The sequence below is a fragment of the Asterias rubens genome, chromosome 1 (assembly GCF_902459465.1).
Source record: "Asterias rubens chromosome 1, eAstRub1.3, whole genome shotgun sequence".
Classification (NCBI taxonomy): Eukaryota; Metazoa; Echinodermata; class Asteroidea; order Forcipulatida; family Asteriidae; genus Asterias; species Asterias rubens.
In genome coordinates this window covers 31,565,923-31,591,493 of record NC_047062.1, presented here as the reverse complement: position 1 = coordinate 31,591,493, position 25,571 = coordinate 31,565,923, and the positions used below count along the sequence as shown (strand labels likewise).

The 25,571-nt window shown below is 40.0% G+C and overlaps 1 protein-coding gene across 1 annotated transcript; it reads left to right on the top strand.

Moving 5' to 3' along the window:
- Positions 1–10,211: 10,211 nt before the first annotated feature.
- On the top strand, positions 10,212–16,947 carry LOC117290909 (fos-related antigen 2-like). Its single transcript, XM_033772485.1, has 4 exons — positions 10,212–10,578; positions 11,476–11,820; positions 13,714–13,821; positions 14,238–16,947. Exons 1-4 carry the CDS (start codon positions 10,471–10,473, stop codon positions 14,589–14,591), a joined length of 915 nt encoding a protein of 304 aa, XP_033628376.1. The 5' UTR covers positions 10,212–10,470; the 3' UTR covers positions 14,592–16,947.
- Positions 16,948–25,571: the final 8,624 nt, after the last annotated feature.

Below are 25,571 nucleotides of genomic sequence, written 5' to 3'. Positions count from 1 at the left end.
CACGGCATTGGGGAAACGGTGAACGGTAGCAAGTAATTTAAAGGAGCATCCCGACTAATGAATGGGTCCGGTTGAACCCGTGTATACATCAAGTCCATCAGGACGGCACAGTTTAGCAAAATCTAAGAGTCACTTCCACTGAGAGAAGCCAGCACTTCAAACAAGTGTTTAACGTGTAGAGAGAAAGTATCTCCAGACGTTTTGTAGCATTTCAACGTGTGGGCTTGGTTTTGTTACTTGCTATACTTCATCTGTGTGCAGTTTTGAAAGGTAAGTTTTATCATGAAGTTGGAATGAGAATTCTACCTCAATGGCTTCATGTAAGTCGTTTTAAAAATGTGCTGAAATTTGTGCGTGGTTTTAACTTTGTTTTCTCTCCTATTCAAAGGTTTGTTATATGCAAAAATATGTTAGTTACCCGACCCTATCCTGTAACTGCAGGGTCTTATCTTAAAGGTGTGTTATTTCATCATATAACACATGACCACTGCCAGTTCCACTAATCCTGTAATATCGTTAGTGCAATAAAGGCAGTGGACACTATTGATATTACTCAAAATAATTATCAGCATAAAACCTCACATGGTAACGAGTAATGGGGAGAGGTTGGTAGTACAAAACATTGTGAGAAACGGCTCCTTCTGAAGTGACATAGAAGTGACTTCTGAAGTGAGAAAGAAGTTATTTTCCAGAAATTTGGTTTCGGGACCTCAAGTCTAGAGTTTAAGGTCTCGAAATCAAGCATCTGAAAGCACACAACTTCGTGTGATAAGGGTGTTTTTTCTTTCATAATTATCTCGCAACTCCGACGACCAATCGAGCTAAAATTTTCACAGGTTGTTATTTTATGCATATGTTGAGATACACCAAGTGAGAAGATTGGTCTTTGACAATTACCAATAGTGTCCAGTGTCTTTAAAACCCGTCCATAAGCGGCATTCATTTGAGTACAATAAAGTAAGTTTTGAAAATACAACACAGAGAAATTGAGCTTTACTCATGGTTGCGTGGCTCAGTAACGGGCTCTTCTCGAAAAACATTGTAGGCCACCGGGCTTTATACATGACATGGTGGTGTGTTCGATTCTATTGTAGGCCACCGGGCTTTATACATGACATGGTGGTGTGTTCGATTCTATTGTAGGCCACCGGGCTTTATACATGACATGGTGGTGTGTTCGATTCTATTGTAGGCCACCGGGCTTTATACATGACATGGTGGTGTGTTCGATTCTATTGTAGGCCACCGGGCTTTATACATGACATGGTGGTGTGTTCGATTCTATTGTAGGCCACCGGGCTTTATACATGACATGGTGGTGTGTTCGATTCTATTTCACGTACGCAATGAATTTTTGTTAGAAGAAGTGCTGGCCCAGAAAGAGCCGGTTGGTTAGTCTCGACGTTTCGATAGTCGTGCTGCGTCCTGCAGACGAGTAAAGCACACTTCGAAACGTCATGAACAACATACAAGCTATTAATTTTTGGTTCTTACCCATACACCGATGTGTGTAAGCACTGTATACTCAGTACTTTCCCAAGTCCTGTGAAAACAAAATATCACAGGCATGTTACTCGGGTGGGATTCGAATCCATGACCCTTGCATTTCTAGAGCAATGTCTTACCAACTCGACTACCGAGGTTGCCCGGTAGAGACAACTCCTGTTTTGTTTTTGTTTTGTTCTCTTTTCTTTTTTCGAGCATGACATTCTTTACTCCATATAAATAATGCACGTTTAAAACACCTCATAACATACGTCACAACTGTGAACAAACTTTACCTGCAGTTTCAAAACATCCCAGAACACAGCGAGCCGAATCCGGGCTGTGTTTTTAACCTTCGGTTTCATGCCAGGTTTCTGGATTGTTCATTTTGAAAGTGCGTCACAGTCGAGCCACGGCTCTGTCTGGAACTTGTTCACAGTTCACAGGATATACAACACAGAGATATTTTCCTGGCTGAGCTTTGTTGGGGAAAGTATTGTATTCACGGGTGTAGAATTTCTCTATGGGTGTAGTCAGAATAATGAAGTATGGTGGCCCTGAAGGGACGTTACATACACACATTTAGTACGTAAATATTCCCATAAGTATTATTATTAATGTGTTCGTTGCCCAAATTCGCAAATATCCGAGTAGATATTTGCGAATGATACCCAAATCATGAATATTTGCGTAAATATCCACGTAAACATTCACGAGTTGTTCCCCAGAGGCACATTTTTACGTGAGTAATGACGTAAAGTCTACCCCAACAGGCGAATATTCACGCATCTATTTGCGATTTGGGGCAGTAACTGTGAATATTTACGTAATTATTTACGTCAATAATATTGTAGGTTTGATGTCCATAACTTACGGCCACCATTGTAAATAGAACAAATGTGATCAAGTTTGTTCCGAATGTTAACTAGATTGGCACTGGAAACCTTTGGTAATTTGTCAAAGACCAGTCTTCCCATTTGGTGTGTCTCAATATAGGCATAAATAACAAACCTGCCAAAATTTGAACTCAAATGGTTGTCGAAGTTGCGAGATAATAATGGAAGAAAATCACCCTTGTCACACGAAGTTGGGTGCTTAATTTCGAGACCTGAAAATCAAATTCTGATGTCTTCTTCTTTCTCAAAAACTACGTTACTTCAGAGAAGGAGCCGTTTCTCACAATCTTTTATACTACCAATAGCTCTCCATTACTCGTTACCAAGTAAGTTTTCATGAACAATTATTTTGAGTAATTACCACTAGTGTCCGATGCCTTTAATGAAACACCCCAAACAATCGAGAACACTCAGGTACAATTGAATGAATACTTGAATGGAAATAGCACACACTGTGACCCAGAAAGTTCGATCATATATTTTGGACTTTGATCTGCTAGAAACTAAACGCATATTTGCACTGTGTATTGCGTCACCACAAGTGTGTATTCGACTTGGAGAACAAAGTGTTGATATATATATATATATAATCCAATAGAAGCATTACTGCCCCCTACGTGGTTGGACTTTCATCCATAAGCAGATGAAATGTCTGAGCTTGAGATTACACAATAATCGATAAGAACAATGACGTCACCAACACATGATTATAACTATAACATTATCAAAGTGTGGCTCTAAAGATCATAACCTCTTATTAGGCATTTTGCAGTAGTCTGTTTACACTTGGAGGTAGAATTAGAGGTCTCCCCCCCCCCCACCACGTCGTCCTCGTACACCCCTACCCAGGGCCAGACACCACACAATCTACCTTCCCACTGCAGCCCCCACCCCCTCCCCATACCGGTCATTCAAACTACCCTCCACCAGCCAGCCCCTAGTGTTGCATCCAACCCCTTCCAGATGTGGGGCAACGAATACGATTGCCTCCATGTCCCACTGGGCATTGCCTTAATGCCCTTGAAATGCCCCAGTAGAAATTTACCAATGTCGGCCAAGGAGAAAGTGCCTATTTTGACGTTTGTATTGTTCATTACCTACGTAGTCTTTATATATATCACAAGGTATACCTCTGATTATGATCCACAGAGCTATAAAAAAAACCTGACGTATTGACACTCAATTTCTAGTCGCGTGATCTATGGGTACCTGGGACAGTGCACGCTTGAGTCCTCACCAGGTCCCCCCAAAACACCCCAAGGTAACCACCCTGCACCGACACAAAAGAGCTCTGGAAAAACAAACCAATGTATAACCCAATGTATTGTATACTCATAGAGCAGGGGACGCAATATGACGTCAATTTAAGAGTGCGGAACAATAATTCAGAAGATTAAACTGGTGGTTTTTTTCTTCAAACAATCAAATGTGTGACGTGAACTGACGTCAAACTTTAACAAAGGAAACTTGAACAAGCTGGAAGACAGAGGCAATACATAAGTTGCATTCCTTAATTGTATTCATTTGTAGATTGCTGCAAAAAACCATTTAAGTCAAAGTTCATGTGGTTCGCCTATCATGGAATATTCCAAATAATTTTGCTTGATCATTCTTAATTACGTGTGTGAGTATTTTTGCTCCATTATTCGAAACCGCCCTTGAGCACCGCTGTGGCCGAATTTGGATGTCAAGAAATGACATTGGATGTATATAGGTCTATCATGTTTTAAAGTTATTTTGAAAGCACTTCATGGTCTAGCCCCAGTGTATGTTAGAGACTGGTTGTGTACATCATCTGCCCAATCTGGGACGCCAAACCATGACGAGAAAGAACCACATGGTCATTGCTCATGTTTAAACAAACTAACTGTTGAATATTCCTAGATCTCATTCTCTATCAAATCTACACCAAAAGTGACCACTTTACTTCGCACATTTGGTTCCATACGAGTCATCAAAAGTCATCTACAAACTCACTATTTCGAATCTGCTGACATTCAGTCCAATACACTTGTCATCTCCCCATTAAATCATTCGTGAACTCCTTCGTCTTAAATATTGTTCTTCGATCTGCAGCGTCTCGAAATATGGCACTGTACAAATGCCTGATGAATGGTCGATTGATTTCAAACTAAAATGGCCAACCTACGGCAAAAGTACAGTCAAAAGAGCAGGGAAAGTGTTCACTGCAACAGGCTACTGTCATGCCAACACTTACCGACTTAAGTATAGAGGACTTTCAAATTGTTACAAATACTTTTCTATATGCCCCCCCCCCCCCCCTGTAGGTCTGCTTGTTCCCATCCTGAACGTACTGTGAGATATATCCATCTATAAATACCATATGATCGACCCATAGTCAATACTTGACCAATTGCATCATCAATGCTCGTTTGATTGAGTTGAATCAGTAAGAGCAACTTTCACTTGTTCTTGTAAGGGAAGACGAGACGAGGAAATTATCGGTTATAAAAACGGAAGCAATATTGGGAAATTTATAATCTACAGCAATAGTTTTGTTTTAAGCACAGATCAATTTCATTATACCGTTCAATCAGTTGTTATCTGGGCCAAATGTCATAATGCTGTCTAAGCAGACATTAGTACTTAAAATGTCTGCTAAGCAAGAATAAGCAAGACACAGGTCAGGAATGGTATAATGTTACTTGACTTGTAACCTTATTGTGGTAAGCACGTGCCTATGTAAAAACATGCGTCGTTGTTGAAAGGGTAAGGGCACCGAGGCATTTTCTTCTTAATAAAGGGCACCCTATGAGGAGATTGTAAATTTCGACTCGGGGATCATTTCAAGGGCACCAAGGCAATGACCAGGGGGCATTGGGGGAAATCGCCTTCGTTGCCTCCGTGGAGTATATATCAGTCATGTAATCATAAGTTGTTTTGTGCTGAGGTAGCTCGAGCAGTTCGTTTTCCCAAAATATACTTGAATCATTATTTGCTTTTCTGGTGACAAGACTTCATTTGTGTATGGGTTGGAAGATGGTCGTGCAAAGAGAAACAAATTCTTCTTTTTTGTTGTTCTTTTACCGATGTAGCTTATCTTAATTCAAAGGAGTAACGAATATCAATGGTTTACATTAGGCTTCGGGAGGATCCTTCGGGATCGTAGTCTTATCCCGCCTCATATCGATCGCTGTGTGATTTTGAAAGCCTTTTGGATGCAATCATCTCCTTGTTATTAATTTGTATACTTCATAAATGGCAGGGGTCTGGTACCTTTTTTTCTTTTTTTCTAACCGTGAAAGCCCCTGTTCAATTTGTATTCCTTGTGTAAACGTCCACATATTTAAAATAAATAATTATACACAAATAAATAAATATGAAAAGGGTAACGAAAATACTACCTGGAACTTTCCCAACTTGACCAATACAGAAACATCTCTTCACAAACAAACACAAATGTAGAAACCATAACCATGATATCTAAATCCATAATTTGAATAATCCTCTTTGCATAATTGAAACGAATTGTTTACATCATAATCATAACAGATAACCGTCATTCGAGGAAATGGGTATTATTCTTTTCTTCATGACACCTTAGACATAAATAGTTGTATACAGTCACGCAGTGGAAATGCTTCCGACTATACCAGGAAAGGCTGCTTTAAGATAGCACACCTTTGGCGATCGGTTACCATTCATAAACAAGCATTTGACAGAAGAATATCAAACATGTTTTACAGAAGTATAAAAGACCAACGAGTTAGTTCTTGTGACAACTGAACGTACGATCGACTGAAATCATACTACATCTTTACGAGTGTTAACGAAAACGAACTGAACTACTGGTGAGTTGAGAATAGTTCTATCAATATTATTTAAAAGTTTGTAAACCATTTTGCAGTCCAACTTTGAACTGCAAGTTAGGTTCAAGCAAACCTGGAATTATGTGTAGGATAATGCCTCCACATGTGACGTCACGCTATTGTTCCGTCGCTCCACAAGTTTGCATGACGTCACAAGTGGAGGATTGGTCGCATAATGCAATGTGTGTATGATCGTGCCATTCCTATTAACCAGGTAAAACGCGCACCTCGGACACTATCCAATACGGAATTCATCGAAAACCGAAGTCTTTCAGTTTGCAAGGATATAATAAGAGTTTTGTTTCTTTTTTAATAGATTGATGGAATAAGTAATTTTGCCGGTATTCACATTTTTTTAAACTGAATCTTTCTTTCAAAATAAAGAGTTCTCTAAACATTTAAAGACAATTTTCCCGTTGGCGCGTGCATTAACCCAAAGTAGACCCATGCTAAAACACTGTTCTAAACTACAACATAAATAACTCGTCCCTTCAAGAATTTGTCATCACTGTATGGTTTGTTGTCAAAGTATAATAAATTAGATATACAATTTGTCATCTTAATGTTGTGTTTTCTTTCTACCGATACGGATTAAAGCTGACAAGCAGTATTTAATATTCTAACAATACTATAATTCTAATCCGTTAGGTTTACACAAATATACGGGTTGCGGAATCACACAATTAATCTGCCATGTCATTATATAATGTATGGTATGCATGGAATTCCAAACGGTATTTTCATTGTTCAATGAATATGGTTTACAATAATGTATTATGACGATGGGCGTTATTGTTGTTGTTAGGTTGAGCATGTACTTCAGGAATGCTGAAGCTACGCCCACTGATTGTTTTGGCTTGAATGGTTGTAGTTGCCTGTGTCTGTTCCTTGCTCTAATGGTTAGTCATAATTGTAATAATCAATAAGGTATATCCCGAACTCTGCGGTTAAAGGCCGTGGACACTATTAGTAATTACTCAAAATAATTTTTTGCATAAAACTTACTTGGTAACGAGTAATGGGGAGAGGATGGTAGTATAAAACATTGTGAGAACGGCTCCCTCTGAAGTAACGTAGTTTTTTTTTTAAAGAAGTAATGTTCCATGAATTTGATTTCGAGACCTCAGATTTAGAACTTGAGGTCTCGAAATCAAGCATCAGAAGAGCACACAACTTTGTGTGACAAGGGTGTTTTATCTTTCATTATTAGCTCGCAACTTCGATGACCGGTTGAGCTAGTGAAATTTTCACAGGTTTGTTATTTTATGCATATGTTGAGCTACAGCAAGTGAGCAGACTGGTCTCTGACAATTACCAATAGTGTCCAGTGTATTTAAGATGAGATATACCTATAAATTCATCTATACATTTAGAGCTAGCCTTTTCAAGTGGGGGCAATAGTATAATAGTCTATAGTGGTAATTTTGTGGAAACTTGAGCGGCAACCTCTCACAATGTAATATGCATCGATGGGTAACCGACTTAGACAAGTTTAATTTGGGTTTAGGCTCAAAGAGTTCAAGTGTTTGGACATTTTGGTTGTACTTTGAAATTAAAGATGATTGTTTCTTTGGTTGAGTGTGTGCTTGAGGAATGCCGAAGCTACGCCCTCTAACTAATTATTTGGCGCATGGATGATGATGACAGCAAACTCTTGGTGTGGTTGCCTTTGTATGGTTGGTTAGTCATTATTGTAATAATCAATAGGTATACCCCAAACTCTGCGGTTAAGGGGAGACACACCTATACACGCGTTGAGTTTATTTGACTATCTTTATTTAGAACTGGCCTTCACAGTGGGGCCAAATGATATTATATAGTAATTTGGGGATGAAATATTGAAATAAGTAACATGGAGAAATTTGTTCATGTTTATTATTTCAATATTCCATCAAATATTTCATAAATATATTAGTGTTTAGCATTTTAGGCATTGCGTGGTGAGGTATCAATACATATTTGATTTGCGGTAACAACATGTGTGTATCTACTTGCCAGCGAGAGGTTGCTCTTAGAGAAATGCAGCAGTTTCAACATACGTCAGTGATTAATAAATTAAATACACGTTTGAAAAGAAAAAAAAAACACAACTGGCAAAACAGTCCCACAACAACAACAATAACAAAATCACCAACAAAACAACAACATAAACAACTCCTTGTACGAAGCTCAATAATCCAGCACAACGTAGACAGGTTGAGCAAGCCGTCAAGTGTTGCTCGCAAGACGGTCCGGCTTCCATGTCATCTCCCCCTGCTCGCCCGTTCGCCCGCCGTTCATCTATCCATCACATCGGCCAACCAACACGACACACACGACCAAGACACTCGTACCCGTATTATATCGCCTCAACTCCCGCATAATTTATGCGTCTTGGGAGACCATGCTGCTAATTTCAGCAGACTATGTAATGTTCCGTAGGCAGCTAAATTTAGTCTCGCTGTGCACACGGCGTGTTACTATTATAATAGCATTCCATTAATTATGCTAATGAGTTCTTCGAATGCCAGGTGCGCATAAGCAATGGGTTATAATGTGGAATAAATTATATTGCGAGTTGAGAAATATGGCTTCTCCAAGATGTATGCTGACAAATATTTATTTCTTCTTTTATTGGTTTGCTTCCCCTTAGATTATTTTCAAACTAAAATCTAAAAAGTATTCTTATTTTCTGTTTAAACGGATCTTTGATAGGCCTACTGAGTTTAACCAAGATTTTAAATAAAATAGTTCAACAACTAAACGTTTTCTTTGTTGTTAGAAATATGGAAATATATCAGTAAATTTATTGAACAATAACCCAGTAACATAAAAGTATAATCACAAAATACTTTATTAAATATACATATTCTAATATCATATCAATTTTCGGAGGGGTAGGCCTCAATGAGTTTCATTTTATTTTTTATCACATCATTTTTAAGAGTTTAAGTTTATTGGTAAAATAATGTTCAAGATTTACCTTGAAAATAAAAACTCTGGTTGATCAGTTTTCGAATATTTTATTTTTTAATCATTTCTATTTGTGATGGGGAGAAAAATCAAGGAGAATACTAATACATAATATCTTGATATCAATATTTTTTTTTAATGTTTTATTATTGCAACCCGACTTTTGAATTAAATATCTAATAGGCTTACACATTATGGACATTTATTTGTAACTGTATCTAAAAAGCAACCTGGGCATTTTTTGCTCAAATCAAAAGATTGCTAAAATTTAGCTTTTATTTGTTATATTTGTTTAAACCCAAAGATTGCACTTTTTGCATTATACCATAGGTCCTTCTGATTGGTAAGCACATTGCAACTAACTCTATTTTATTTTTTTTATAATTTTTAACATGTGACAGATTTCCACACATCGGTTTTTACGATTTCTGCGAACAGTATCGATTTTTCCCGAAGCTGTGAAGAAAAATGCGACGGGTAAAACGAACGCTTAGAATACTGGCCTTGGTTATAATGTATTCAATCGAGAGATTTGCATTGCCATACTGCACGTTGTTATGGTATGTATATATCGCCTGGCACAGCAACAACACAAATCAACAAGGACTCCTATTGGTCAGAGTCATTGACGTCACAATGGCCTTTGTGACGCACATCTGAATATTTACTAACAAGACGGCGCCTAGCAACTGCTCACAAAAGCATCAAGATGATTTATTCATGACATGTTGATTTCTAGAAACTTCCTTTACCCTAAAACTGTCAAAATCAGGCTTTTTCAACCCTAAGAGTAATGCAAGTTTGGTTTTTAATCAAAGCAAAGCAAAGATAGGAAACAGGTCACCATTCAGTCCCGGAAATAAAGGCATAGCTGGTGTATTGTAACCCGCTATTGGAGAACAAGAAACCGTTTTTTATTAACGACATCATGGTCATCGCTATTAATAGATGTGCCTGACTGCGACTGCGCAGCATTGGCTCCGGGCAGATAGCGTTGTACTGCAGTCTGCATACTGTAAGTGCAAAATGTATATAACCAGAGCGTTCGTAGGGAATATCCCATAACCGTTCTCAGTTGTGAGTCATCGCTAGTGGAAGCCCCGATCTCACAGATTCCGAAAGATATCGAAGCTTTCCGAGCCCGAACCGAGTAAACTACCCATTCACGAGATATACACTTGTATTCTACTACTACAGAAGCATCTCAACTGGAGCTCAGGAGATTTTGGACTAAAGTGCTAGCCTTCGGTGATTGCCACCTGACCATACCTACGTGCTAGCTGTATACCCCCTTCACATCAAGGGTTATGTACCCTAACGTTACTGTAGCATCGAGCGACGTAACCAGCCTGATGAAGAATCTAAATGATGTCCTCACTACGATGTCTACAGGCATCATGCAAGGAGACGGTGAGGTAAGAAACAATGATACATCTCATGGAATCTCCATCTCATGTAGCCCCATCAGTAGTAGTGCCATTACGCTGGACTCACGAAGCAGAGGGAGTCCAGCGTTTGGCACTAATTGGTGGGGCTACATCTCATGGGGGAAGAACATCTTCCTTCACGATCTCAAGGGCTTTAGGTATCCCTTTACTTGCATCACTCTTATTAATAGTAAGATGACTTACACCTCGAATGCATCCACTGTGTATATCTATCAATCAATCACCAATCTCGGGTCGTCGACCCTGAGTTTCTGGAAAAGGGGAAGCTAGGCTTGAGCCTTGAGCAGGACATTAATGCCACACTCTTCCAACAGAATCATGTTAGATTCTCCACTTACTGGATACAGGCTCCACACGTGACTTTTTTTGCGCAACTCTTTACAAAAAAATGCTCATCTTCGGGTTAGTCAAAGTCATGCGCCTTCCGACCCGGATAGAAGGCATATCCCGTTTGGGATTAAGTCAATTTAGTCTGAGGTTGAAGAGGGGTCCCTCTCCAATTAGTTTGTGTTCTGGGTTAAAAAGTTTTGCGGCTTGGCGCTTTCAAAGCATTTTGGCACAGGACCCCACCGAGTGCGTGTTATAACCCTGGACAACTGTTGTTAAACTTTTGCGGTCGTATTGCTGGGATTTCAATTTTGGGGCAAGTTTCACTTTTTGTTTCAAATTAATTGTTGGGACTCAGGCAGTCAGTCAGTATGTACCCGACATCGGCCAAACTTGTTAAAGTTGAAGCGGTAAGTTGATTTCTACTCAACCAACTTCAAAAAAATTCTTCTTTTTGTTTAACCGACTCGCATCCAGTTCTCCTCTTGTCAATGAATTTGTGATAATAAATTTTGTGTTTTGTTTATTTTGATTCAGGATTACACAGCATCTGATGATATCATGGACATTTCAAGCTATGCCCCACCACCGATGACCAGCTCACCCCACCCAATGAGCACACACCAACATGCCATCCCAACCTCTGTGATCACACCAACTTCACTGACGAGTGGATGGTTGCCCCATCTCAACAACAACATCCACGGGGGTAACTTTGTCCCACCAACGGTGTCTTCGAACTCTCACTCCCCCATCGCTAACAGGATCCAAAACTCAAGGAATGTCCACCCGGGAAGGGGGATGGTTGTCAGAACGGCTGCCGACTTGGACATGCTCAGGATGTCCCCTTCCACTTCAAGGAGACGAATCAGAGATGAGGAGGTAATGTATTTTCTTTCATTTCATTGTTATAAAAAAATCTATATTATTGGGAAAATATTCGTATCCTACCACCATTTTGTCATTTATTGTGAATTCAGTTGGTATCTAATTTACTCAAATTAGATTTTTTTTTTTTTTTTGAGTCAAAAAGCTGTTAAAAGTGGTGGCAGGATACGAACATCTTTTTCAATATTTGTGACTAGGATTTCAGTGTGGTTTAGATAGGATATCGGAATATTGAGAAATGGAAGTGGACAGCAAAGTTTTGAACACTTCCGCCCGGAAAAAGTGCACACCATTGTTTTGTGTTGTTCGCCTTTTTTCGGCACACACTTCTTTTGTATGTCGGCCTTCCTCATTCGTCGGTTTCCGGTTAACACAGTCAAATCCTTTCGTGGTTTCCAGGAATTTGAGTTGACTCTTGGTTTTAAGGTTAAAAAAAGGGGGGGGGAATGGGTGAAGGCGTGGGCGGAATGGCCCCATATGAAACGCCTCCAAACTGACACTTCCATTTTATTGTTAAGCCATCGTGATATATAGAGGGCAATGTGTAATTAGATCGGAGGCCATTTTCTTGGAAACATACCATTTATTCTCTTTACACCGTGTAGTCAACGATACCTTGGTATTTCGCAAAGACACAAGTCACAACATGCTAAGGTTTTTAAAGTGTCCTTAATATAAACGGAAGCCATTTCTCCTGTGGAGTTAAACCAAACTTTATTAAAACCTTCCTTGTGATGAATCACGTTCAAATCCAGGGTTCCTTTATGGGTTCAGAAATCTCTGATAGATTCTAAAGTGATGACTTGATTTTGAGGAGGAAATACTTAATCAGAAAATGTGGACAGCTTGGCGGTGAGGTAGTAACGAATAATCATGGCGTCTACTACAACTCTATGGGTTGTAGCATGGCTTTAGCAAATCCTTGCTCTATGGTTTTTAGAAAGTGAAAAAAACACCCAGAGGCCCACAATGAAAGCCCATTGTTCAAAATGCCGATTTCACGCAGGACAATTGCGGCTTAAGTTTCAGCAAGGCTGAATGGCTTTAGTGTTTTGGTGTACACAGGGCATCAGTTGTATTCAGGGAAAACAAGTTCTGGCAAAAACAAACTGGAATCCTTCAGAGGACTATGGCCAGGGTCAATATTGGGTGAAGATTTACGCTGGTACACACATTACGTAGGGCTTTGTACGCTGTGCCTCCATCCATGGTTCTAGCTCTATGGTTGCACGTATTCAGAGTTTTGTCTGTTGTTAGCCTTACGCACACTTTAATCTCATTTCACGATAACAAAATACAACTGCGTCAGAAATGTACAGGGTTGTTGTATATCTCGATAGACTGTACACGACTGAAGGTCAAACTATCGTATTGTGACCATGTTGACATACAGGGGTTATACTGGTTGCAACCAGCATTGTTGGGTTTAGTGCATGCTGTGACTATAGGGCTAGAATTTCCACATCATTATTCACTTGGGCCGTAATACACGCACAGAGACAGAGAGCGCATACGTGGAATTTCTGCATTGGAAACTCGCGTTATAATATCATCATCATGGAGGTATAATAGTCTAGTATTTGATGTGTAACTTTAGAAGGAATATTGCCTCCAAGAAAGACTGTATTCTTGCCTTAAACATAATACAGTTCTAGCGAAATTGACAAACAACACCGTGGCTCATTTGTAACGTAAAGTATGGTGACAGTTTGGTATGTCGACAGAACGCCCATTGACCGAGCACAGATGGTGTGTACGCATAGTGCATAGCGTATGCTACGGTGTGGGGTTAGCGTCGTGGATATTGCTCTCAAAATGGCCGCCGTTTAATCTGGACTGCATAATTAATGTTTTGTATCCCTTTGTTCCCCTTTTTTGAACGTGCAGTTGCCGCCAGATGAGAGAGACAAAAGACGTGTACGTCGTGAGAGAAACAAATTGGCAGCTGCTAAATGCCGCCAGAGACGTGTGGACCATACCAATACACTGATTGGGGTGAGTACAGTGTTACATACATACGGGTGGGTTACAAAACAACAACAACAGCACGAACCTTTATTTTGCACGAAATCATTACGACTGTGATGATTTTGATTTGATAATGAAGTATTTGAAAGAAACGTCAGGATTGTTTATTTGGATAACCCGAACATGATTTTTCTAACATGCGAACATGTTATCTTGGTTTAAAATATTATATTATATATAAAAATTGATATTTCTTTGGTGTAAGCAAGTACAGTTGGTTGTCTTTGAAGAAAAGTGTGTAAATTCATTAGTTGTGTCAAACATGATCATAAACGAGCTGAATTTAGTGAGGAACTCAAGGCATTTAAGTTCATCTTCAAATGGGGATTTACATTTATTTTATGAGCATATTTTAATGTATTTTTTACCAATTTTGATTTCAGGAAACCGAAGATTGGGAGGAAAAGAACGCCACTTTGGAGCAAGAAATCTCAAAACTGCACCAACAGAAAGAACAACTGGAGTTCATACTGGAAGCCCATAAGGCCATGTGCCGACAGAACAAAGCCAACAAACAGACCGCCACCACCTCCACAGCAACATCAACTTGCAGTTTGGAAACCCCTACAAATGAAGTGGTCACGCCCACCAGCGTCTTCAATTACTCCGTGGCGAATGGGATGCAAAATGGCGAGTCGGGCGAAGCCATGAGCTGTGGGAGGGAAGCGATTAAATCAGAGAGCAGCGGTAGTGACATTTCGAGTCCGGATTCAAACAGGACTCTTATTCAACTGTGAGAAGATGGAACCTGACACAATTAGAGACTTTTTTTATTTAAAGGCAGACAGCAGACTATACATTTCGTTATGAGGAATATTTGTAATTTTGCTCAGAAAACCTGTAAAAAACGCTGTGATATTGCAAAAGAGGAACATATTCATGATGTTCTTATTTTTAGGCAAGTGTATTCAGGAGGAAGTAGAAACAACTTCCATTTGAAAACGGAATCATGATATACTTATTGTCATTCTTGAATTTAGCATCGGATTGAAGTGCTAAAAATACTGAGAGCTAAAGCCTAAAGTGTTAAAAAACACAGAGCTAAAGCCAAAGTGTTAAAATGCTCAGAGCTATAGCCTAAAGTGCTAAAATACACAGAACTAAAGCCTAAGTGCTAAAATACTCAGAGCTAAAGCCTGAAGTGTTAAAATACGCTGAGCTAGCATATTGTGTTAAAATACACAGAGCTATAAGCCTTAAGTGCTAAAATACTCCGAACTATAGCCTAAAGTGCTAACAATCTCAGAGCTATAGGCTCAAGTGCTTCTAAGCACTTACAATACTCAGAGCCAGACCAACATAATATCATGATCGTAAAGCTATCAACTCTAAAGAAGTAATTCGTTGTACCAAATTAAATGTAATAATATTTAACTTATTGACAAATGAATGTCACAGCATTGCCTTCATATTTCATTCCAGAACGAACTTAACAAGTAGAATGGTGTGATGCAAAGTGTAATAACAGAAACCATATAGGGTTTCTAGTCGAACTAAATAAATCTAGGTGCAATAATATTTATAATAATTGATGACTAAACTTATTTGTTGGAAGCAGAAGTATCCCTCTGTGGAATTTTCTCAAAAAACACAAAAACACCAGTGCCAGTATCATACGACCATTATTTTTTTCTTACTTAAGCCTATTTCAACATTTTTTAGTGTATATGTTTATAATTATCTAAGACTGCATGGTAATGTTAATACCAAGGTTTGCAGATGACAATTCGCAACAAGTTACTGGGTTACATTTTGCTAAAATGCCATCAATCTAAGCGGGAACCATTCATTTCTCTAAGCCGTCTAAATGCTTGATTTTCCCCACGCATTGTTTCGGATTGACACGGTGAGGTAATGGTCCTCGGACTTGGTCAATGTGAGTCAGACTTCAAAGTCTTACTCATCGACAGAGAACAAGAAAGTTTATTTGCGGGGACACTTTCACCGACCTGGGGAAAAGTGATGTTAGATTCTCAGTAATTAATCTGACCTTTAAAGAATATTGTTGAGTCATCCTTCTTTAACACAATTGCATTCAGACTAGCGAGTGAGAAAACTTTTTATTTTTAGAACGAGAAATAATTCTGACTGAATTTCTGTCATGCTGCTCAATTCTTTCTCTACATAAAAGCCATCGAAGGCCTTGGATTTTTATCATCATCGTTTTTTTATTGTAATCATTTGATAATCGTTACAAAAAACCACAACACACACACACTGAAATATTGCAGAATTGCCTTACTTGTTTTGCCGAATTAAGGCAGGTTTTGGCTCTTGAAAAACCATGGGGGGATTTGTTGTTAGCCTGTTAATAATGTATGCCGTTTTGGGGGTAATTTTTCAATACTTTATAATGCCAAGTTTGTACATTACAATGTCTCATACCACTGCCAACTTTACGACTGTTTTATGTGTATTTTTTAATTTGTTCGTTTCATATTTTTCGATTACGATAAATTATTTTTTCATAAAAAACAAACGTGACGCCTCTGCGTGGCGTCCAAGAAGTTACGTCATTAAATATATTTATTTATATTTATTTATTTTGTAAATACCGTTAAAGTGTCCATGCATTTGTTGATTCGCATTTTGAGTGGATTTCATGTTTTATTCGTTAAGTAATACATGTATATGTCAAATGTAGAATGATAAAATGAAGAAAAACAAAACTCGAGTAGTATTCGTACCAATTGTGATTGTGTCTGTCGAAACGTAGCATTGTGGACATCGTGTCTTTGTGAAGTCACTAATAACTCGTTGTATCAATGTTAAGTGTTTCGTTTTACTACAAACTTGTATCAAAGCCTATGCATTGTTCACCAAGATTTTTACCACTGCCAGAAATACCTGTACCATTATTCTCTATCAAGAAGAAAAGGAAAAAAACATGTATAAAACAATGAGAAAAACCACTGACATATTTCAAATACCAATGTAATTTTGCTCATTTTGAAATAATGTAACAAAAGAATCTGAGGTTGAAACATTGTAGGTTATCGTTTAATAAGCCATTATACAGTTCATGTTATGAGGTTTTTTCTTTCTTTTTGGGAAATAAATACCCGCAAAATTGCGGAGAATGAATGAAAAGTATGTGAGGAATTTTGTGATATCATTTGATTATTTTGTTGCGTAATATTGTTTTCTGGGAATTTGTGTTCAAGTAATGAAATACTTGACCCATATTGATATCGCGTTCATTATCACGTGCTGTACCTGTCAAACACATGGTGGTACCTTTAAAAACGTGGTGGTGACGACATACCAGCAGAAATAAATTGACCTTATTTTTATTACCTCGTTAAGTAAGTCATACTTGAATCAAACAATGGGGGCCGATTCTATTTTTCTGCTTAACCGTAAGCAAACAAATTGGTGCGCATTTCAGGGATCTGTTTTTTAGTTCGCGTGCTTATTCCACGTAACTGGCTGTCTACGCTCACATTACCTGCACACCCGTATACAGATGTAAATGTAGACAAGTAGGTCGCATAGCAGTAATTAAAATTCGATTTTTCACTGCATGGCAAATGGGTAGAAACTATCAATATTGTACAATATGAAGGCATAGAGTAAAACGAACAGTAAAGTAGAAATTCCCTGCTTCCGTAAGCGCCAATTTTCGGCTTACGGTAAGCAGAACCATGATATTGGGCACAGGTGTAACAGTGGGGTTCATTATAGTAAGAAGCCAGTTTCTCTTGACACAAAAGAACGGGCGTTGTCGGGCATGCTCGATTCCGCCGCGTAATTGTGTCTTCATTTACCTGTGGGTGGGCGCGGCGGGGGGGGGGGAGTATTTCGCATTAATACAAGAGGAAAAGAGTGTGGATATTGTTAGGGGGCCACCCTCTGTCAGATATCAAGGCATTGTAGATCGTGTGTAATCATGGAGGAAGAATGTTGTGGGTATTTAGCGAAATGAAATTAGTCTTAACAATAGAGCTTTTCGGGCGTGGTGAGACATTCGGTGCTCGAAATGGGTGCATGGTGGTACCCCATCGTCTTCATTGACTTCACCTTTCTGGGAATCTCATGAATTCTTTTGAGGATTTTGAAGAACACTTCTGTTCCAAGAGGAAAAGAGTGGGGACATTTTTGGGGTGACATCCTTAGTTTTTCTAAATTCATACAAAATTTGGTTTCGTTTTAGCTGCAGTATTGTTGCAGTCAATTTCGTTTTCGTGTACGATTTTGTTTCGTTCTCCCATTCAGGTTCATTTTATTGTTAGTCATTCTAGTTCACTTATGGGCACTTAAGACTAAACGTACACGATTCTTCAGTTGAACTTCGAAAAAATATAGATAGTATAACAAGCAACAGCGGTCATTTTGAAAACATTTTGATATCAGCTCTTACTCTACATAATATGTATTTTTTTAAATTCAGGGGCCGGGAGTCTACAATGCACCGTTTCTCGTGTCATACTCTGACTTTGTACCAATTCCATGCTCGTATCATCAAATTCCACGAGTCCCCAAAATAATTCCCCTTTCTGACATGAACATAATTAAAAGAGCAATTCAATATCAACAGAAAAAGCAAAATAATTATTCTTCAATTCTCCAAATCAACAAGTTTGTTTTAATATTCCAGTGTCCTTATCAGTTTTTTACCATCAGTATTGAATCAGGCGAAATAGGGAAAGACAAAGCTCAGGGCGGGGGGGCGGGGAGCGGTGCACCGGCAACCACCGCGGTGGTTGCCAGTGACATCGGGGTGCTCTAACTGATCTTCCCAACTTTATAATGAAGGATAGACAAGAATGGGCAAATCTCAACATGATTCCGACCTCGGTCAACTAGAGAGAAAGAGGGAGCTTGAAACCGACAAAGTGCATTCGGGACATAATATTGAATTGAGTGCATGTTTTCCCCTTGAACTTGACATTGAGTGTGGGCTGAGCGTCAAGGTCGCCTAGTGGTGGGTGGTTATAGAGGTATCTACGGCATGCCCATAGGGTGTCCAATTCACTGGGTCTTTGACCGTGGGTGGACTCAGTGCCTAGTGGGCGCACCCCGGGCGAAGGTGAATACCCCGGTAGGAGTGGGTGGGGTTTTGTTGTTGTGTTTCGTACCCCTTATATGTTCCATTGTTGGAAGCCCAGCTGTTGGGCTCAAGGTGAGGTGGTGGGCGGGTAGCGAGTCATATGATACCACCGGTGCCGTGGAGTGATTTCACGGGGAGCTAGGTTCCTGCTAAACTTGATTCAAGTCCCGTTCTCGTGCCAGAGGTCCTGAAGCATATCCGCCCGTCAAAATGTAGCGAATGTGGTCCCGGTTTGGGGAGTTTTTTAATGATAAGGCGATGGGACTGAAAATAAACAGGATTTGGACTTGAGTCAAGTCTAGGTTCCTGCCCTGCTAGGATTTCCAGAAAAAAAGGAACAGTGTTTGAACATGGAAGTAATTCCTACCTCCATGGTTTGAAGGAGAGGAAGAGGCGATTACCTTGATTAGGGATGTCGCTGTAGGAGCACATCCTATGGTAGTCATAGGGTATTTTCGAAAGCACGGCTCGGGCTTGAGCCTGGTTGCAGCTTGAATCCAAAGGAAAACCTAAGCCATCACAGACAGGCTCAAACGACCACAGTTTGCCTTGCCATGCCCGCAAGGACTTATAAGGACATACAAAGAAACAAGTTGCGTTCTTAGATGGTTGGGCGGGGCAAAGAAATTGATTTAGGGGGGGGGGTACTCTAAGATTTTTAAGCAACGTACAAGACAAACACCTACCATGGACCTACGTACATTATATTGCAAAATAAACAGTCTTCATTAATCACCTTACATGTTATTCTCAAAACAGTGTTTTAAAACTGACCAGACTTGCTCTGTGGCCATAAAAACCCACTGGGTTCTTTTTCTATCGATCTTTCTGGAGCGGGGTTGGGTAAGGATACAAATGAAAGATGCTTTCATAATATCAGTTCCAGTGTTAGATGGTGATGCGTCAGATCAGGTAACCTAGTTTATCCAAGAACATTTCCCAAAATAATGACTTCATGATGCTATGACGAATACTTCACTGTGGGCAAAGAGGCAAACAATCCATTATTTTACAGGCGAGCAAAAAAAAAGACTACATCGTTCTTAATTCATTGACCTCCATTTTGTGTGTAGAGATTGAGTCTTAGTGTATTTTTAAACCGATGACGTAATGTACGGTTGCCCCTCTTCAGACACCCATTGACTGAGTCATGGAAAAGTTCACTGACTTTTACTTAGCCAACGCTAGATGGCGCTGTTGAATATTATCACAAAGCGGTGTGTGATTGAAAAACTTCCCTGGGTCGACCTCGGTCTGCCCCGGTACGTTCGAATAGCTTTGACGGGCTCACCTGGGTCAGACTGGGCCCCTGTCTACAGGTCGCTGCCGCTAGATCCAGTGATTCCATTGGATACAATGATATCATTTTGATACGTGCAGTGACATAGATGCCCAAATAGTCACTGCAATGGAATTTTAATGTTTACAATGTATCTATGTGAAATGCAATAATGTCCGCCGGACGGTTTTGCCTATGTAATCGTGTCCGCCAGGACGCTGTTGCATAATGCAATTGTGTCCGCCCGGACACATTTGCAGTTGTGTCCACCCCGTGGAAAAACCGTCCTTGCAGTAAATTGAGCGCCCTTGGTCGACGGAACACGTTCGCAATTTTTTTACAAGCTAAGTTCATGTCATGAATGACATGGGAAATGTTCGGCCCGTTGGGTATTCACTGCAATCATAAAATACGTGAATATTCATGCTGCATATAATACGTAGGTTAAGTGCATAGCCCCGGACACGTTTGCATAGCCCCGGACACGATAGTGTCCGGAGCGGACAGTATTGCATGGCGGACACAAATGCATCTGACACCGGTCTCTGGCGTTATTCATGAGCCCCGAAGAATGACGTCAGACGTTCAGGCTACACCTGGGTCAGCCCCAGTGCCCTGCATGTGGAGTGGGTCACTTGCGGGTGACCTGAGGTGCATACCGTCACCACAAGAGGACGAGTGTGATCGTTCGTTTAGCTCTTGTCATGGGCTCACCCGAGTGAGCACCGCGGGGTACAGACCCAGGGAAGCTAAACGCACGCACCCATTGCATTGTGTTCAAATGTGTTCTCAAAATCTCTGGAAGAGTTTAGGAAGTACAAGAGGATGGGATGTGTTACAGTGGGTGCTTTCGTTTAGCTTCCCTGGGTCGACCCCGGTGTGTGTCGGGTTTTTTTTCTAGGACGAACCTGGGTAATTATCTTCACACGTTCGTCCTGGGATAAAAAAACGCCACACACCGGGGTCGACCCAGGGAAGCTAAACGAACGCACCCAGTATGTGAAAAATTTTGTGCGGTCGGGTGACGGGGCAGCCTCTACTTCATTACGCCAACATACTTGCCAGCCAATGACAAGACCTGCCAGCTTGTTATGGTCGGCTGGATGTACGTTAAACTTGACTTTGAATTAATAATTATGTTTAAACGAAAAGAGGGCGCTATGCACTGAAGCCAGCTATGCAACGAAGCCATGCTGTATAGCCCCCTTCAAACGAGCACAAGAATATAAACAGCAAAATGCTCGACGAGAAACAACAAGGGCAACATCAAAACCAATCAAGCACAAGCAAAAAAACATACAAAACAATAATTCTTCATGACAAAATGGAAAACGTTTTAATGTGTGCAGGATTTCACGCCATAACCCAATGCAAACCGTCCAATATGGCTCTACCATTTCGACATTGAGATAGGGGAAGTGAGCGCTAAAAGACTGAATAAAGTAACTAAAAGTAAGCTATATTAAAGACAGTGGACACTATTGGTAATTACTCAAAATAATTATTAATTAGCATAAAACCTTTCTTGGTAACGAGTAATGGGGAGAGCTGGTATAAAACATTGTGAGAAACGGCTCCCTCTGAAGTAATGTAGTTTTCGAGAAAGAAGTAATTTTCCACGAATTTGATTTCGAGAGCTCAGAAGTTAAGAATGTGGTCTCGAACTCAAGCATCTGAATGAAAGCACAAAACTTCGTGTGACAAGGTGTTTTTATTTCATTATTATCTCGCAACTTCAATGACCAATTGAGCTTAAATTTTCACAGGTTTGTTATTGTATACATATGTTGAGATACACCAAGTGAGAAGACTTGTGTCGTTGACAATTTTCATTAATGTCTAAGGTCTTTAATATGAACACTTGAAGTAAGGTGTTGGGCGCTTGTTGGAAGCCCAGGGCTGTTCACGGATTTGGGTGGGGGTTGTAGGTGTGCTCTTCGGCAGTCTTATTGGGGTAGGGTCTAGTAGGTGGACTCTTCGGCAGTCTTATTGGGGTAGGGTCTACTCAACAGCAATGGGTACAATAGTTGCGTCGGCCCTACCAAGATATTTCAAATGTATACTCCTCCCCAGAGAGAAGAAACATGTGCCACTTTGTGACATGGTGTGTGTTCAAAATGTGTTAATAATTATTGTGTGCTTGTAACCCCAGTTTAGAGGATTAGGTACTTCAGTACAAGAGGAAAATATATAGTGTTAAAGTATGGGACATTTTGAGGGGAGGGGACTGCATGGTACCCCCCCCCCCCGGCATAAAATCATCGAGTACGAGTACATGATCAATTGCGGTTACTTTGTTACTGACCCTTCATGACCTAACTCCTACCCCCCCCCCCTCTCCCTCTCTTCGTATCATACTTTTAAACACAATTTTGCCTCAGTGACAAAAACCTACAGTACATTGTCAAAGCTACAAATAAGGTGTTGTGCGCTTGAAAGACACAGGGTTGTTCATGGATTAGGTGGGATCTGTGGGTGTGATGTCGAGTGTGTTCCTCGACTAACACTCTTTAAGAAGGGCCTGCGTAAAGAAATGGGCACATTGGTTACCCTGGCTCTATCATTTTCAAAGGTATACGTCTTCCTCTGTGCTGATTTGTGGCATGGTGTACGTACCCCCTACCTATTGTTTTCAGTTGTGTTCATTGTACGTGTGCTTACAATTTCAGTTGTAGGTACTTCAACAGGAATCTGTTAAAGTATGGGAACATTTCGAGGGTGAGGGGTCTGGCACCCTCTCCCCCATCCCGGGCATAATTTGAAAAGCATGGAGTACATGACCGGTTGCTTCGTTACGTGACCCCTTCTTGTATAACGGCACTCCCCCTCCCTCTCTCTTTCGTAGACTATTAAATAGGCTATTTTTTTTATATACAATTTTGCACCAAGCGACAAAACCTACAAACCTACCAGTAAATTGTCAAAGCCTACCGTCAACTAAAAGCGGCCGCTGCTCTCTACACGGCACCGGTTGTTTTGTCAGAGCAGCAATTTGTTAAGAGCGCCCTCTAACGTTGCAAATGACACAACTCATTGTGCTATGCATTAACAAAGCAGCGATGCGTCAGCCGATACCCTAACAATGACGTCATGCATCTATTCTAAGCAACGCCCACCTTTGAATGGGTTCGTCGTGGGTTCTGATTCACCCCTTATATAAATCATTATCAGGGTAAAATGAGTCACAAGATTTCAAAGCGACTTTTTTAAAGGAAAGTTTTCATAACTGTCGCTTTTAATTCTATGTCCCGCTATTATTGCAACTGCTTGTATTCAACAATCTTTTATAAAAAGCTTAACCAGTGGAAAATATGATGAAATGTATGGAAAAACCAAACTTTCTCAATATCAGATGAATCGATCACCAGCATCATTGTATTACTTCTCAATACGAATTCTTTCCGATACAACTCATACCATGATTGCATTTTCTTTTTAATAAAATAAAAAGTTGGCTTCTGCACTTTTTATTGTTAGCCGTGGGTACGGAAAAAAAATGTCGGTGTAATACGCTCTAGGTACAATCACCATAGAGAAAGGACCACTGATCAAATTATTGGAGTGAAGGGATCATGGACAAGTAAAATAATTGACACACTCAACGTGTTAGCGAAAATGGTGCTGGGGGGGGGGGGGGTGCGGGTATACATTTTGTAAATGGATTTCACGTGGGCAACCGTAACAGAGGGTGATTCGAAAGTCTTTTTTCAAATTTTAACGGTGTTATTTCATACCAGTGTTTGATGCTTGGTACAGCTATCTTTTTTGTCAGCGAACTTCGTGTGGGACACAAAGACGTAGGTCCCGTGTATATGATGTTTAGGGTGCACATTAAACACTTATTATGGAAGAAAAGGGGTAAACACTGGTGTGTCTGGTCCAGAAAGCACCAGGTTTCCTCAAGCTTGTAAGAAGCTACATTGTTTATAAGCGCACTTATGATGCACCCTTTGTTTCAGTACCATAAATAATATCATACAAATAAAATAGAAATAGTATGTTCAATCATTCTCTCATAAAGATAGATTAGGATTGACAAGAGTCCAGATTTTGAATCGGTTTCGAAGACAAACACTTCTATTTTTGGGGTCGAGCTATATTCATTTAACACGCTCCCCGGATCCATAAATAGCCACCAAACGCTATCTTCGACTGCGCAGTCTGCACCCAAGGCCAACTATCTATACTATCGCCAATGTTTGTAAACAAAAGTCGAGGTGGAGTGCGGTACGAAACATCTCAAAACAAATTATTACGTCACCTCACCCAGTTAGAAATTGAACTATCCCTCTACATCGGAATCCTATTAGTTATGTCTAATCATTTATACCTAAAGAAACTGTGGCTTCATTAGTGTAACGTCACACAAATTAAATGAACGACCAGCTATCTTTGAAATCATTCAACAATGACAATATGTATCACTTTCACTGTATTGTTTTTGTCTCTTGCCCACTGTGTTCCTATTTTGTCCTAGTATGTGAGGTTTTTTTTTTTTTTAAGACACGACACCTTTGGCAATTGTCAAAGACTAGTCTTCTCACTTGGTGTATCTCAACATATTCATAAAATAACAAAACTGTGAAAATTTGAACTCAATTGGTCGTCGAAGTTGCGAGAAAATAATGGAAGAAAAAACAGCATTGTCGCACAAGTAGTGTTTCCATGCTCGGTTTCGAGACTTTACGCGTGAGATCTCGAAATCAATTCCAATATTTTACTGAGAAATTACTTCTTTCTCATAAACTATACGCTACTTCAGAGGGAGCGGTTTCTCACAATGTTTCATACAATCAACATCTCTCCATTGCTCGCAATAAGTTTTTGAGCTAACAATTATTTTGAGTAATTGGCAAACGTGTCCAGTGCCCTGAAGTGGCCTCGAACATACTGGTCGAGGATATAACGCAATGTTATTATAGGCACATCTGGTCATTATAAAATGCATTAATAAAAACTTGCTATTATTATCTGCACTATCATCGTCTCAGCCAACTAGCTGTGGCATCGTTGTGTTAACTTGATCCATGACTTGATAAAGTCAACTTCCATCAGCCGCCCCCTCCCCCCCCCACCAACCCCTCCCTTCCATACCCAAACAAAGCCTTATCCCAGCCTTAAACCAAACAATAGACACCCCCAATATCTAGGGATGACTCATTAATATTCATGAGCAAACAAGGGCAGACATACAAAACAACCTCACTGAGCTTAAATGCCTGGATTGGTCATCAACCACGTCGGCAAAATTGGCGAGCGCCATGTTGATGATGTCATGACTATTTATAGCTCTTACTTTACCTTTCAAGCGCATGGCGCAATTATTTGTTGTTTTCAATAGTGTTATGAACAGTGGTTTGTTATTGAAGAAGTCCTGACTGGTCTGGA